Below are 18172 nucleotides of genomic sequence, written 5' to 3'. Positions count from 1 at the left end.
TCTATACCTACAAGGGAGTGCCGACCCTCTTCCTATTATATATATATATATATATATACAGTAGAAGCAAGGTGGCACTCGGAGACGGTAATTCAAACAGAATACTGCTTTATTGCAGAAATAGGTGTATGCACCAACACAGTGTTTCGAGCCTCAGCTCGTCGTCAGGGTACAACCAAACAGTAGTACATGTGCACAATAAATACCCCTTAGGGACCCACCCCTCAATACAATGATCATACTCACCTGTGTGTGTCCACCAGCCGCATCCACGCTGTGCACGCTGATTGCCTGATAGCATCAGTGCACTTCCGGGTCGCGTCATATGACGCGTCATTCATCCCGGGCGCTACTTCATGACATCAGCGCTGTCAGCCAATGCATAAGCGTGGGGCGCGTACGGGACTTACACACAGGGCGTCAGGTTTGCCATGGCAACTACAACAAAATGTAAACAAATAGTGAAAGAATGTGAATATAAAAGATCGACAATACATTTAAAATATACAGACAAAACAAAAAACATTTATACATTATGCTGCATCATCACAACAACATTAATACTGATATGATACATTACGTATTCTGTAAATGATAATGAACATTGAGAAGGCTACAAAAAACTATGCAGCCCATGCTGCTCATTAAGTCCCCTCGGTGAAAGGGTATCAAGAACAAATATCCAGCGGGCTTCCGCTTGAAGAAGGAGTCTCCCTCTATTACCACCCCGCGCTGGCAGAGGTATATGGTCAATAATTTTAGATCTCAGGCTAGCAACACTGTGCCCCATAAGGACACAGTGTCTAGCCACTGGCTGCTCACTAGTGCCACTAGACAAAGCTTGTCTAATGGCATAGCGGTGATTTGCCATTCTCTCCTTGAACTGGCATTCTGTCTTGCCCACATAGTAAAGACCACATGGACAAGACAGAACGTAGACAACGTATTTGGTGGAGCAGGTAACGGCAAATTTAATGGGTATTTTGCGACCAGTGTGGGGATGACTGATGAAGTTGCCCACAAGCAGAGCCCTGCAAGTGGTACATCCCACACATCTATAACAACCAGCCTGTCTGGTCAAAAAATGCACAGGTGCTGCCTTTTTGGTCAATTCACTTATATCTAGTTTTACTAGCATGTCACTCAAATTCCTCGATCTTTTATAAGCAGGCATAATCCGCATTTTATTCAAACCCACTAAAGTTTTATCTGACGTGATTAATGGCCAGTAGCTTTTAACTTGTTTTGTGACCTCTGGGCTATCAACTGCATATTGATTCACCCAGGGTAGCCTATCTTGTGCTTTGATGTTAGTTGCAATGGGATTTAAGACTACTTCCCTAGGGGTCTCCAAAACTCTCTTTTTCACCATGTCAAGATCTTTCCTTCTATAACCACGTTGCTCGAATCTATCCTGCATTGAATTGAGATCAGTCACAGTTTGTTCTGGGTCACTAGTGATGCGCCTTACTCTCAGCATTTGAGAGAAGGGCAAACCTTTACGGAGGGGCAACGGATGACAGCTCTCATGTCGCAACAGTGTGTTACGATCCGTCTCTTTTACATGGATGGATGTCGACAGTTTGTTGTCGACCAAATCCATCTTAACATCCAAAAAATTGACCGTATGTGTGCTGATGGAAAAAGTGAATTTAACCGGGCTGGCAGAGGCATTATGTTGTTCAAACAGCTGTATCAATGAACTTTCAGAGCCCCCCCAGAAGATCAAGAGGTCATCGATGTACCTTAAATAAAGTAACACTTCACCTTTCATTGGGCCATCCAAAAATAATTTGTTATCGATATCACACATGAAGGCATTGGCGTACGATGGAGCCACTGGGGACCCCATCGCACAGCCTAAGCGTTGTCTAAACATCTGATATAACATGTGATATCGATAACAAATTATTTTTGGATGGCCCAATGAAAGGTGAAGTGTTGCTTTATTTAAGGTACATCGATGACCTCTTGATCTTCTGGGGGGGCTCTGAAAGTTCATTGATACAGCTGTTTGAACAACATAATGCCTCTGCCAGCCCGGTTAAATTCACTTTTTCCATCAGCACACATACGGTCAATTTTTTAGATGTTAAGATGGATTTGGTCGACAACAAACTGTCGACATCCATCCATGTAAAAGAGACGGATCGTAACACACTGTTGCGACATGAGAGCTGTCATCCGTTGCCCCTCCGTAAAGGTTTGCCCTTCTCTCAAATGCTGAGAGTAAGGCGCATCACTAGTGACCCAGAACAAACTGTGACTGATCTCAATTCAATGCAGGATAGATTCGAGCAACGTGGTTATAGAAGGAAAGATCTTGACATGGTGAAAAAGAGAGTTTTGGAGACCCCTAGGGAAGTAGTCTTAAATCCCATTGCAACTAACATCAAAGCACAAGATAGGCTACCCTGGGTGAATCAATATGCAGTTGATAGCCCAGAGGTCACAAAACAAGTTAAAAGCTACTGGCCATTAATCACGTCAGATAAAACTTTAGTGGGTTTGAATAAAATGCGGATTATGCCTGCTTATAAAAGATCGAGGAATTTGAGTGACATGCTAGTAAAACTAGATATAAGTGAATTGACCAAAAAGGCAGCACCTGTGCATTTTTTGACCAGACAGGCTGGTTGTTATAGATGTGTGGGATGTACCACTTGCAGGGCTCTGCTTGTGGGCAACTTCATCAGTCATCCCCACACTGGTCGCAAAATACCCATTAAATTTGCCGTTACCTGCTCCACCAAATACGTTGTCTACGTTCTGTCTTGTCCATGTGGTCTTTACTATGTGGGCAAGACAGAATGCCAGTTCAAGGAGAGAATGGCAAATCACCGCTATGCCATTAGACAAGCTTTGTCTAGTGGCACTAGTGAGCAGCCAGTGGCTAGACACTGTGTCCTTATGGGGCACAGTGTTGCTAGCCTGAGATCTAAAATTATTGACCATATACCTCTGCCAGCGCGGGGTGGTAATAGAGGGAGACTCCTTCTTCAAGCGGAAGCCCGCTGGATATTTGTTCTTGATACCCTTTCACCGAGGGGACTTAATGAGCAGCATGGGCTGCATAGTTTTTTGTAGCCTTCTCAATGTTCATTATCATTTACAGAATACGTAATGTATCATATCAGTATTAATGTTGTTGTGATGATGCAGCATAATGTATAAATGTTTTTTGTTTTGTCTGTATATTTTAAATGTATTGTCGATCTTTTATATTCACATTCTTTCACTATTTGTTTACATTTTGTTGTAGTTGCCATGGCAAACCTGACGCCCTGTGTGTAAGTCCCGTACGCGCCCCACGCTTATGCATTGGCTGACAGCGCTGATGTCATGAAGTAGCGCCCGGGATGAATGACGCGTCATATGACGCGACCCGGAAGTGCACTGATGCTATCAGGCAATCAGCGTGCACAGCGTGGATGCGGCTGGTGGACACACACAGGTGAGTATGATCATTGTATTGAGGGGTGGGTCCCTAAGGGGTATTTATTGTGCACATGTACTACTGTTTGGTTGTACCCTGACGACGAGCTGAGGCTCGAAACACTGTGTTGGTGCATACACCTATTTCTGCAATAAAGCAGTATTCTGTTTGAATTACCGTCTCCGAGTGCCACCTTGCTTCTACTGTATTGAGGACTGACTGGTTCATGGACGGCACCGGGGCAAGCTGCTGATTGGTTTTCACGTGGAGTGCCGGATCTACACAACTACCTATATATATATATATATATATATATATTTAAAAAAAAAACAACGAAGAGACGCACCAAATGAGCAGTATAATTAAGAGCACATTTACTGAACAATAAAGCTCACATACATTGCAGTTTAAAATCATATGCTTACCAGCCTAGTAGGTCACAGTCACCGCAGTCCCTTCTGACAGATGTACACGGAGCACCGCTGCTCAGCCGCAGACCACAGGATCCTAGACCAAGACGCCGGAGCCTCACAACACACCGGCCGGGAACCAGCAGGACTTCAGGTGGAAGATGGACGTCACTACGTCATCAAGAACAAGCCACGCCCAACGCGTTTTGACTACTTTGTCTTCGTCAGGTGGGGTGTGGTTAACCCAGGTAAGTATCAGGTTTATATACCTTTGCTTCTTCACAGGTGCCATCATTCAGACATCATTAAACATTATTAAAGGTAGCGGCAAGCACTTACATCCATATAACAGCTAATTTTACAATAATACATCAGGCATGTTTACAATAATACATCAAGCAGGTTGGCACCCAGCGATAAATCCATATGTACCCAATAAATCTCTATATCGCATCTATTTATAGATAAAAAGTACATATATTTTAAATACATATATATAAATATATATATAATAAGCTAGGAACTATGGCCCCACGGGGTTTGAATGAAGGTTGTGACATCACCCCCTTTCTGTGAGTAATCAATGTATGTGTGTCGTAGCCTCTTGGTTTGGTGGATAATGGTGAGCAGTGCTCTGTCCTCCGGACTAATAAGAGGTTATGACCTGACATTGTGTTCACAGTGGTGATGTCAATCGATTCCATCTATAAATGTATATATATATTCCATGCTAGTGGATAAGTAACAACTGCCTCTTTCAATGCCGTCTCTTTAAATGCTGCTATTTTTCAGAATATTTTCTTATCTTAGATTATTTTAGAATATCCTGTATTGTACAGATTCAGTATAATGAATCATTAAGAAGTTAAATATTAACACTGTTGAGCCATAGAGCCGCATATTATATAGTTGAATGAATACTTGTGTTGTATTAATGTATATTATGTTGTTACAGGTTGAGACCAAGCATCAAAGTCATGTGGACCATAAATCGTTTTTTAGATTTTTTATATGTTTGTATTTTTGGAGTCTGGCTCCATCTGTATGGTTGTGTGTGGCACAAAATTTGTACCACACACAGCCATACATGGTAATCATCATGTATGGCCAATCATAATGTGACGTCCAGGCAGTATTTCAAGATGATATAGTGACAGTCTGGTATACCTTGACAGAGCCCATATCCAGGCAAAAGATGTGAACACAATGTCAGGTCATAACCTCTTATTAGTCCGAAGGACAGAGCACTGTTCACCATTATCCGCCAAACCAAGAGGCTACAACACACATACATTGATTACTCACAGAAAGGGGGTGATGTCACAAGCTTCATTCAAACCCTGTGGGGCCATAGTTCCTAGCTTATTATATATATATATATATATATATATATATATATATATATATATATATATATATATATATATATATATATATATATATATATATATATATATATATATATATATATATAGGAAACTGGGGAAGGCAGCACTCCTCTCAAAACAATAATGTCTCCGGTGCCTTCCAATGGACAACCCCGTGCAGGAGTTGCGTATGCAATGGTGAGAGGCGGCGGCACTCGAATATAATGAATGACACAAACGCAAGTACTTAGTCACTTATATTTTAAATACATATATATATATATATACTATGTACTTTTAATCTATAAATAGATGCGATATAGAGATTTATTGGGTACATATGGATTTATCGCTGGGTGCCAACCTGTTTGATGTATTATTGTAAACTTGCCTGATGTATTATTGTAAAATTCGCTGTTATATGGATGTAAGTGCTTGCCGCTACCTTTAATAATGTTTAATGATGTCTGAATGATGGCACCTGTGAAGAAGCAAAGGTATATAAACCTGATACTTACCTGGGTTAACCACACACCCCCCTGACGAAGACCGTAGTCGAAACACATTGGGCGTGGCTTGTTCTTGCTGATGTAGTGACGTCCATCTTCCACCTGAAGTCCTGCTGGTTCCCGGCCGGTGTGTTGTGAGGCTCCGGCGTCTTGGTCTAGGATCCTGTGGTCTGCGGCTGAGCAGCGGTGCTCCGTGTACATCTGTCGGAAGGGTCTGCGGTGACTGTGACCTACTAGGCTGGCAAGCATATGATTTTAAACTGCAATGTATGTGAGCTTTATTGTTCAGTAAATGTGCTCTTAATTATACTGCTCATTTGGTGCGTATCTTCTCTGTTTTTTTGCAAGTGTCTACTAAACGGATCCTGTTACGAATCCATGCATCGCAACAATCCAACAAAGGATATATACAAATTGCACAAATAGAGATTGGGCAGTGTGTACCATCAGTGTATCATAAACACTTAAAAGTGATTACACACAAATTGCACTAAGAGAGATCGGATTGTGTGTACTACTGAATACCCAGCAGGAAATAATAGAGCCTACCCGTTAAAGCAAATAAATAAAAAATGACAAACAGTAAAATAAATGGTAATTTCTATAAAAGCAGCAACTAAATGACAGCTCCGGAATACAGTGTTTAGGGGGGTGCTATAAATGCGCACTACAAACCCGGCAGAATAGAATAAAAATATCCACTCTCCCTAACAATCGCGGAGACGCCACTGTAGGACAGTGAAGTAACCCACATAGATAGCTACATTGACTGCTAAGAATTGAGAACAAACCAGTAGGTGCCACATGACAAGGCACCCAATATTACTGTAATAACACAAAACAAAAGGGCAATGTACAGGCTCATATCCTATAGAATCAGTGCAGTTACCACATTAAAATAGAGAAGCTGCGACACATTAAAATACAGTGAATAAAGAATAGACAGTGCAAGGTGGGAAAAACTGAAAAACAACTCGCATCTGACCAGAAGTGAAACTTAACTGTATCCAATCATCCCCAACAAAGTTTCCTGAAACATAAAAGGGCAACTTTGTAACAGGATACTGTTCACATAGCAGTACCAGGCAATCTGCTGGATAGAAAATACAGTAGGAACAGACAGAAGAGATACCAGGGTCAGAAACAGAGTTAACAAGCACACATAAGTAGTACCCTCTCCCCGAAGTGATAGAGAGAGGAAACACTAGGAGTCAGTGAAACTCAAATACTATAGATCAGTGGTTCCCAACCTGGGGTACTAGTACCCCTGGGGGCAGGGGCGAATTTAGGGGTCAGGCCGCCCCTACGCACAACATTTTTGTGCAGCCCCCCCCCCCCTATTTTAATGTAATCATATATGTATATACATTGTTATTTATATAATTTCATTAAAATTTAACTGTAGCCCACCTTAATATTTTTTTAAGCACTCTGGACTGCTCACTGTACGGAGGAACCGGAGGGAGGCACTTATTAGTACAGTGATTAGCAAAAAGAAGGGGGGATGGTAATCGCACAGGAAAAGGTAAGTATAAATCAGAAAGAGCTGGCCCCTCAATAAATATCTCAATAGTTTAATTCTTTATGAGAGGTGAGGGTGTGCCACCACTGGACATCAAATGTTTACATAAAATTTTTAGGACAGAAAGAAATGTCACTGTGTGGTGCACCAAATAAAGAGTCTATTAAAATCTAACCTTTATTATTATCGGTTAAAATTATAGCGAAAATATAAAAGACACAAAGACAATAAATGACATACAAAATGTTAAAAAAGGATAAAAATTATCCTTGCTTCGCGGGATCCCACACTCTTTAATTACAATATCAGTTTGTGTTATAGTACATAATCTGTCTAGTAAATATTTTGGATTAGTTTTATATATGTGGCGAGCAATGGACACACCTTATAAATTACCCCGTATGTGGGGAAGAGATTAGTATGGCTTTTAAGGTGGACTAGTGCGGTTGCAATACCAATTAATTTCTCACTTTATCTGAGTGATGGTATCGGTTTGTGCCCAAATTAATATTTCGGCAGTGTTTGAACTGTGTTGGTGCCAAAAGATGTTGCTATCGCTCAGTGTGTATTGTTACCACAATCGGGAGAGCGAATTAGCAACTTGGATTATCACGTTTTTAATCTTGTGCACACAGAATGATCACTGTGGGTTAATCAAGTATCTTTAATAGTGGTATTGATATAGTCCCTGGAGTATATCTTATCTAAGATAAAGACAAGTTGTCTCACAATGTAGTAGGACTTATATCATAGTTTTTTAGGAATATATTTTCACCGACCAATACTTATCTAGAGAGGCGCTGGTAATTACTAGAATATATAGCTGATACACTGTTGTTACATCAGATATTGGTGTCAACCACACCTTAGTTTGCAGCACTCAAAAACAAAGTCACCAATAATCGCTCAGTGTGTATCGTTCACACATATTATTCAAAAAAAGTGGGATTGGAGAGATGATAATATCCCAAGTGCGCTGTAATCACACGTCGGCTGGGTATATTGATAGCGATGTTTTACTCACTTATACATAGACGGGGAGCAATATTGACAGTATATAGTCTATAGTCCCTGGAGCGTAGTGTGCGTATCGGTCACACGTTGTCTCACAATTATATGGGGCTGTCTGACAGTTGTAAATTAAAAGTGTGCGTTCTTTGGCCAACCGGCTCTATGTCGATGCGCTCACTTAGTAAGTATATTTATTCCATTTAGAACAGTGCCACAACAATTAATTAGGCAATTGCAAACGATGTTTGTACTGACAGATGTCAGCGATTGCTCAATGTGTTGTATTCCCAGAGTTTAGAGGAGCGTATCGGTGACTTTGTAATTACAATTTCACGTTTAATCGTGTACACAATTATGTCAATGATAGTATTGAAGTAGTCCCTGGAGTACAATGTATCTAATGTCTAGACAATTGTCTCACTATATAACAGGACTAGTGTCGGTTTTTAAGAATTTCAATTAAATAATTCCATTAGACCAATTCTTTTTTTAAGAGGCAGTAATAGCCACTCAGAAGTATCAGTGATACGTGGTTCCTATGTATCGTCCAGTGTTCTGTGCTAACTGCACCTTAGTTGTCAGTGTGAATATTGCACATGATTAGGAGTGCCAATAATCGCTCAGTGTGTAGCGTTCACATACATTTTGCACTAAGGTAAGACTAGATAGTGATAATACGTCAGGTATATTATGATTATATGCCAACTATAATGTATCAATAACAGCGTTGGATCGCTACACTTTAGACGAGGAACAGTGTTTAACCGTGTGCACTCTGCCGCGTCTGGAGCGCAGCGTGTAAGGTAGTTCACACGCTGTCTCTCAATCAGACAGGACCGTTTGGCAGTTGCAAGTTCAAAAGTATGCGCCCTTTAGCCAACGGGCTATGCATAAATGCGCTCGCTCAGTAAATGTCATTAATCAAATTTTAAGCTAGACAGATCGAAAATTATTGTACATTTCAATGGGGGTAAGGGAGTGGGGAGAGCCCACGAAGTGTACGGTCGGCGTACGCTTCGCTAATGAGCTTCGTCAGGACCAGGACCAGGTCCTGACGAAGCTCATTAGCGAAGCGTACGCCGACCGTACACTTCGTGGGCTCTCCCCACTCCCTTACCCCCATTGAAATGTACAATAATTTTCGATCTGTCTAGCTTAAAATTTGATTAATGACATTTACTGAGCGAGCGCATTTATGCATAGCCCGTTGGCTAAAGGGCGCATACTTTTGAACTTGCAACTGCCAAACGGTCCTGTCTGATTGAGAGACAGCGTTTGAACTACCTTACACGCTGCGCTCCAGACGCGGCAGAGTGCACACGGTTAAACACTGTTCCTCGTCTAAAGTGTAGCGATCCAACGCTGTTATTGATACATTATAGTTGGCATATAATCATAATATACCTGACGTATTATCACTATCTAGTCTTACCTTAGTGCAAAATGTATGTGAACGCTACACACTGAGCGATTATTGGCACTCCTAATCATGTGCAATATTCACACTGACAACTAAGGTGCAGTTAGCACAGAACACTGGACGATACATAGGAACCACGTATCACTGATACTTCTGAGTGGCTATTACTGCCTCTTAAAAAAAGAATTGGTCTAATGGAATTATTTAATTGAAATTCTTAAAAACCGACACTAGTCCTGTTATATAGTGAGACAATTGTCTAGACATTAGATACATTGTACTCCAGGGACTACTTCAATACTATCATTGACATAATTGTGTACACGATTAAACGTGAAATTGTAATTACAAAGTCACCGATACGCTCCTCTAAACTCTGGGAATACAACACATTGAGCAATCGCTGACATCTGTCAGTACAAACATCGTTTGCAATTGCCTAATTAATTGTTGTGGCACTGTTCTAAATGGAATAAATATACTTACTAAGTGAGCGCATCGACATAGAGCCGGTTGGCCAAAGAACGCACACTTTTAATTTACAACTGTCAGACAGCCCCATATAATTGTGAGACAACGTGTGACCGATACGCACACTACGCTCCAGGGACTATAGACTATATACTGTCAATATTGCTCCCCGTCTATGTATAAGTGAGTAAAACATCGCTATCAATATACCCAGCCGACGTGTGATTACAGCGCACTTGGGATATTATCATCTCTCCAATCCCACTTTTTTTGAATAATATGTGTGAACGATACACACTGAGCGATTATTGGTGACTTTGTTTTTGAGTGCTGCAAACTAAGGTGTGGTTGACACCAATATCTGATGTAACAACAGTGTATCAGCTATATATTCTAGTAATTACCAGCGCCTCTCTAGATAAGTATTGGTCGGTGAAAATATATTCCTAAAAAACTATGATATAAGTCCTACTACATTGTGAGACAACTTGTCTTTATCTTAGATAAGATATACTCCAGGGACTATATCAATACCACTATTAAAGATACTTGATTAACCCACAGTGATCATTCTGTGTGCACAAGATTAAAAACGTGATAATCCAAGTTGCTAATTCGCTCTCCCGATTGTGGTAACAATACACACTGAGCGATAGCAACATCTTTTGGCACCAACACAGTTCAAACACTGCCGAAATATTAATTTGGGCACAAACCGATACCATCACTCAGATAAAGTGAGAAATTAATTGGTATTGCAACCGCACTAGTCCACCTTAAAAGCCATACTAATCTCTTCCCCACATACGGGGTAATTTATAAGGTGTGTCCATTGCTCGCCACATATATAAAACTAATCCAAAATATTTACTAGACAGATTATGTACTATAACACAAACTGATATTGTAATTAAAGAGTGTGGGATCCCGCGAAGCAAGGATAATTTTTATCCTTTTTTAACATTTTGTATGTCATTTATTGTCTTTGTGTCTTTTATATTTTCGCTATAATTTTAACCGATAATAATAAAGGTTAGATTTTAATAGACTCTTTATTTGGTGCACCACACAGTGACATTTCTTTCTGTCCTAAAAATTAGTACAGTGATTAGCACAGTGTCTCCGTCAGTCTCTCTCACACTGTGACTGACTGAGTGCAGGCAGGGCCGGTGCTAGGGTGTCCGGCGCCCTCCTGCAAACCATACATTTTGCGCCCTTTCACATTGCCATTGCAACAAGCTGCAGCCTGATTGTGGGAGTGTATGCAACATGCGATCCTATGGAGGATCTCGGGTACATGGCCATGTACATGTATGCATACACTATCTCAGTGCTGTGTCCACAAAATGTTGCAGGCACTAAAGGTGCCCGTTATTGCAGGCAATAAAGCTGCGAGAATCACATACGTTATAGGCTAGATCGCATCGCACGGCATGCATGCAATGTGTGTGCAATGCGATCTGAAAGCAGTACAAAAAGTATTTGCAGCACTCGTGACTGAGGCCCTTATTCAGATCTGATCGCAGTACGAATTTGTTCTTAAAATGGGCAAAACCATGTGCACTGCAGGTGGGGCAGATGTAACATGTATAGAGAGAGTTAGATTTGGGTGAGTTATTTTGTTTCTGTGCAGGGTAAATTAAAGACTGGATGCATTATTTTTACACTGCAATTTAGATTTCAGCTTCAACACACCAACTGTAACTCTCTCTGCACATGTTACATCTGCCCCACCTGCAGTGCACATGGTTTTGCCCATTTTGAGAACAAATGTGTACTGCGATCATATCTGAATAAGGGCCTGAGGGGGAAAGGAGGTGAGAGAAGGAGGAGATGGAAGAAGAGGGGAGGAGATAAAGGGGGCGCAGTGAGGACTGGCAGTGGCACTGGCACAGCACACTGAGAAGAGGGAAGGGAGGGGAGGCGGCGCTGCTGCCTGTTCGTCATTTGATTGACAGTTGACAGGCACAGGGAGCAATGGGTAGGGGGCGGATCTGGACATGACATGTCATCCAGGCATTCACAGACAGCGCTACATCCCTCAGCGCAAGTGTCCATAAGCGTGAGGTAGAGGGGGCAGATCGCAGGAGAAGGACAGTGTGGCGTGCAGGAGGCAGTGACAGTGAGGGCTGAGGCAGCTTTAGCAGAGCAGGGAGGGAGACAGCGCCTTTTCAGCATGGCGCCTCCCTGCTTTGCAGGAGCTGCTGAGTGGGTAGCGCCGGCCCTGAGTGCAGGGAGGATCTGCGCACCGATCAGCTCAGCTGCTGGATACACAGCAGCCAATAGACTGTGTGTGTGTGTGTAGAGTAGCCAATGGGCGGGGGGCTGGCAGCAGTGAGCCTGAGCTATTTCTGGATGCGCAGGGGGACCGTCGGACCCAGCCACTAAGCAGTGATGTAATGTGCATGGCAGAGTGGGTGGGCAGTGGCGGGTAACGAGCGACGCTGCCGCCGACATATGATAATTCATGTCTGCAGCGGTGGCACTCGTCACTCGCCGCTGCCCACCCGCTCTGCCATGCTGCTATTTAACAGAATGTCAGCCTGCCTGCCGCCCTTAATTGGTGCCGCCCTGAGGCCGGTGCCTCACGGGACTAGGCACAAATCCGGCCCTGCCTGGGGGTACTTGAAAAGAATATTGATAATGGCGGAAACATAAAAAGAAGTTTCCAGATGGTGGAAAAAATCTCCCATTGCCATTGAGACAAACCACGTTGCGTCATATTTGGTTCCGACAGCAGCTCATTAGCATCTCCTCCTGCTTTTGCCTGACCAGCAATCCACTGGGAGCTCCCCCGGCTGCCCTCAGACATCAGCGATCTGACCCGGGTGGAGGAAATAGTGGCTTTAATTCTACATTGGGAACTCCGGACACAGCCAGCGGCCAGACACAGAGGGAACGGATTCTTGACCACACACTACTCCTCCGTTACTCCTTAATATAAGTACTCACGTACTACTTACTTCCACTTCACTCAGAAGTTCTGTGGATATTTCAAATTAAGAGGAGGGGGTACTCATAATTGAAAAGCCTAATCAAGGGGTACGGGAGAGAAAAAAGGTTGGGAACCACTGCTATAGATCATCCACATCACAAATTTTTTAAATCACTTTTTCAATACTTTTTTTCACTTCTATACTATTGTTCTAATAAGATGTAATTAGCACATCTCTTTTTTAAATATCGTGTCTAATAAAAGTTAATTTTTAAGTGTGTTAGCATCAGTTGGACGCCAAATACAGCTATCTGCAGTGTGCACCAACTTTTTCTCTACTGTCCCCTCCCTTTTTGTTTATATACCTAAGTACTAGAGAAGGGTATCACCACCTCTCTTTTTCAAATAAATTAAGAAACAAATAAATTAAGAAACAAATAAATTAAGAAACAAATAAATTAAGAAACTGAATATAGAATAGTAAAGAGATAGCAGATATAGCCTAAAAAGGCGAACAAAAAGACTTTTTCAGTGCGGAATTTAACCCCTTTCCCCCAACCCTCATTGAACGATCCCTGTGGAAGGAGACTGCACATACTGCACAATATCGTGGACTCTTATTTCACTAAGGACTATTGCGCTGGGTATCATTGTTCTCTTTATATATATATATATATAATATATATATATATATATATATATATTGTTCATTCTAGCACCCACCATCTTTGAAAACATGCAGTTCCTCTTCTCTGCCTGGGGCGTCGCTGTCTGCTGTAGTGCTTCTAGCACAGTAGGGTCTGTATATCAGCACATATGCAAACCAGACCTGTGCTAGAAACACCACAGCAGACAGCGTCACCACAGGCAGGGAACAGGAACTGCATGGGTTTTCAAGGATGGTGGGTGCTAGAATGAACACTATACATATATATATATATATATATATATATATATATATATATATATATATATTTCTAGCTATAGTGATGGAAGGCAGGTATATTTCCTCCAGGCTTTTCACATATGTGTTTTAAAACCCCAGGAGATTTGCTGGTTCGCTGTGAGCTGCTGTGCTCTTTATAAGAACTACAGTAGTATAGGGTCCTGGAGTGGATGACTGAAGAGAGGGAGGGTTCACCATCCATTAGGCCCAGTTTGGGTCTTTGGGCTGTTAGCCTGGCAGAAGGCTAATCACTACCTCCACCTAGCAGGTTTGTGAAAAAGGCTGCTAGACTGAGAATGAGTAGTCTCTCTGCCTGGAGGAAAGGAGACACTGTAAAGTTCTTCATATGGGAGACAACCTGCCAGTGGCGTAACTATAGCTCTGCAGCCCCCGCGGTGGTGGGGGGGCGCAGAGAAATTGGGGGCGCCGCCGGGGGTGCTGCGGGGCTATAGTTACCCGCGGTCTGCGTCTCGCCCAGCTCTCTGTCGGGACCTTCCTGACGTCACGGTCCCGGCCGGCTCCTGCTGCAATGAAAACTGACAAATAGAAAATGGCTGCCCCCATACTGCAGACAGTTTTCTGTCTGCAGTATGGGGGCAGCCATTTTCTAAGAGTCCGTTTTCATTGTAGCAGCAGGAGCCGGCCGGGACCGTGACGTCAGGAAGGTCCCGACAGAGAGCCGGGCGAGACGACGCAGACCGCGGGTAAGAAGGGGGGGCAGGTTAGGTGGGGGGCGCCGAATAAACGTGCGGCGGGGGGGCGCTGAATAGTTAGTTACGCCCCTGCAACCTGCTACAACTCTGACTGGTATGATTCAGCTTTTGTTTTGTTAGCGGGTTAGGAAATTAAATTAAACCCTGAAAGGATTCATTTTGATGCTTTATTTCTGTTTTGTGTGATTGACTAATAAAACTGGTTTAGGCCAATTGCACCACAGTATTGGACTGATTTGTGACCTCCCAGCTGCTGCACCTTTTCATCTACCCCAGGTGATGTGGTACCTGTTCTCCTGTCATGTTCCACCCATCCATGGGCGTGTCTAGTGCCCCCCTGACTGTGCCCTGTGCTCCCCCTAACTTTTGACCCTAGCCTAGGTAATAGGGTAAATTATTCCTCTGCCTCCTCCCCACATATTCATAAGAAGTATTCCTCCATCTCCACGCTGCTGAAGCAGCTTTATAAAAAAAATGTCATCTCCCCCTGCCCACCACTTCTTAGAGATCTTACTCTCCCCTCTTCAGACTTCCACGCTGCTGCAGCTTCATAAAAATGTATTCTCTCCCCCTGCTTCATTTATTGTTCATCTCCCCCCTCCCCACTGCTACATCATTTTTTTTATAAAGCAGTGGGCAGAGGAACCATTTCATGAAGCACAAAAGGTGGCAGGGGGAGAGGAACACTTTTTATAAAGCTGCAGCAGCGTGGAGGCCTGGAGTAGGGAGACCGAGCGGAGCCTAATGAATTATTTTAAAGCAGTGGGGATAAGAAGAATAGAAGCAGTCAGTCAACATTAAAATCTCATCCTGTGACAGTGACACTGACAGCCCGACTCTCCCACTCTTCGAATTCCAGCGCTGCGGCTAGTAGTCGGCTACTCAAAGAGCCCCACAGTGGCCGGAATTGATAGGACAGCGACATCATGATGGGGTACGTCATGATGCCGCTCTTGCAGGACCCGGACAAGCAACTCCTGTGCAGTCACATTGCCTACTCTCCTAAATGCAGGAGAGTAGGCAACCCTGATATATTTCAGAGCACAGACTGCACTGTAAGTATTCATATTCTGGCTTATGCATTATTTTTAGTTCAAAGTCATTACTATTAGGCTGAGCTATGTTGTGTAGTTACTTCATATAGCTAGAATTTGCATGCTTCCAATGCAGAAACAGGTCATGGGTTCAGAGGCAAACTTTGTGGGCCCCATAGCAAAATTTCTAATGCCCCCCCCCCCCCCCCCCTCATCCTTTTGTGGCACTGTGATAGCGTCCTGCTGGTGCGTCCACACAGGTCCAGGCACGCAGCAGGCAATAGGCAATAGGCAGCCAGTGTCCCCCTTCTGGATGCGAGTCTCTTCCTAACAGCAGAGCATGCAGCAGCAGCCCAGCGTGCACGGACTCGTGAGATGACGTCATCTCGCGAGTCTCTCTCCCTCACAAGCAGCCGGGCCCAGAGCTATTACCAGCAGCAGCAGCTACTGCTGCTGCAGACCCGTGAGATGATGACGCTACATCTCGCGGGTCAAAGGTCACGTCGGCGGCTTCCCCCCCTGCCTGGCTTCTCCCTCGGCCAGCCCAGCACACCCCCGGCCGCTTGTCCTGCTTGTGAGGGGGAGAGAGACTCACGAGATGATTACGTCATCTCGCGAGTCTCTCTCTCCCTCACAAGCAGGACAAGCGGCCGTGCCCGGGGCTATTACCAGCAGCAGCTGCTGCTGCGGCAGACCCGCGAGATGATGACGCTACATCTCGCGGGTCAAAGTGCACATCGGCGGCGTCCTCCCCAGCCTGGCTTCTCCCCCGGACAGCCCAGCACACTGCACAACGAGGCTCTAATAGCGGACGGGCGGCTCTGGCGCTGCTAATATATTGGCGGTCATGGATGGTGCAGGGGAGTGCTTGCTTGCTGTCTATGGGGCCCGGCCCCTCAGCCGCCGTCCCCGTAGCAGCTGCATCCCCTGCACCCATGGTAGTTCCGCCACTGCATGGCTTTGAATACAGGCTGTGACACTTATATTTAGAATAAAGAGTGTGATATGTTTTGTGCTGCTAGGAGGACGATTCAGCCACAGAAGTGATATTGACCCTTTTCAATTAACCTGTTCAAACTTGCAGGGGAGGTGCCCCCTTTGGAGGGGAAAAGGTCACTAGATTGACTCAATTAAGGTTGACATACATTGGGTCGACCACTGTAAGTTGGCAGGGCTTAGGTCGACACCTGAAATAGGTCGACATAACTAAGGTTGACAGGGTTGAAATATCAATCAGGTGCCGACCTAAGCCTTGTACACCATCATGTATGTCGTGTCGACCTTAATTGATACCCCTTTGGAACATGGGTATGCAGTCAGTGGATAGACAATGTCTATGTCGACAGTGACTAGGTCGACCACTAATGACCGACAGTGACTAGGTCGACACGTAAAAAGGGTAGACATGTCTTAGTTCGACACTTTCAAAAGGTCAACACAAGCTTATGGTCAACTTAGGCAAGGTTGACAGTCAAAAGGTCGACGTGCGTTTTTCATGATTTGTTTAAAAAAAAAAAGTGGCTTTTCATATTTTACTATCCAAATAGGCATAGAGTGGGAATAGCAAAGCACCGTGCCTGAAGCATGGCAAGTGAAGCATTACATATATATGGTGTCCATGCCAATGTACACTTACATAGACACCAAAAAAATAGCAAATTGTGTATGGTCCTTTAATGTTGTTCATGGTAATATCACTGCTGTGAATTGCAGCGATATTACAATTAACAGGTATTAAATCGATAACTGATACATTTGTCCTTGTACATTTCTAATTCTAACAAACTACATAATACCATATCTATAGCTAACCTGTCAGATTGTATAATGTATTGCAGAGCGAAAAGGATGATGCTCAGCTGCAGATGGTGGGAGGAGAGGTGGAACTACCTGAAGATCTTGCTAAAATGGTTCAGGATGATGAAGAGGAGGAAGAAGAGCAGGGATCTCTGCTGTCCATGCTTCCTGAGTTTGATATTGATACACTGAAGACACGGGCTCAAGGAACTATTACCGAGGTCAAGAGAGCGGCAGAAGAGAAGTGCGAGCTCATGTGACACAGTCATTTTAAGCACGGACATTCAAGATACAGGAATATTTTCATTGGTTTTCTTAAAAATATACATATCTTGCCCATATTTACAGTTATGGTTGTAAAATTGAATTAACATCCAGGCAAATAAAAATGTTACTAATATTATAAATGAATGCAAAACAATTAATAAAAAAATGTAATTGTATTTTAAATAAACAAGTAAACAGAATAATGGGTTCATGCGGTACAAAGGGATATGGTCGCTAGGTCGACACTATGCAGGTCGACATACATTAGGTCGACCACTAAATGTCCATATATAAAATATGTCGACATGGCTAAGGTCGATGGGAGGACACAAGC

General features: G+C 43.3%; 1 protein-coding gene across 1 annotated transcript in view; it reads left to right on the top strand.

The window, feature by feature from the left end:
* The window catches only part of LOC146027286 (complexin-4-like), a 44432-nt gene extending 26536 nt beyond the window's left edge, over nucleotides 1–17896 (top strand). The window contains exon 3 of the mRNA XM_083158222.1: nucleotides 17613–17896. Within this exon, the coding sequence (XP_083014348.1) occupies nucleotides 17613–17831 (219 nt within the window). The 3' untranslated portion in view covers nucleotides 17832–17896. The remainder of the gene's footprint in view (nucleotides 1–17612) is intronic.
* Nucleotides 17897–18172: the final 276 nt, after the last annotated feature.

Source organism: Crinia signifera, chromosome 1, assembly GCF_055691185.1.
Source record: "Crinia signifera chromosome 1, ASM5569118v1, whole genome shotgun sequence".
In the NCBI taxonomy this organism is placed as follows: Eukaryota; Metazoa; Chordata; class Amphibia; order Anura; family Myobatrachidae; genus Crinia; species Crinia signifera.
This window is presented reverse-complemented; position numbering and strand designations above follow the sequence as displayed.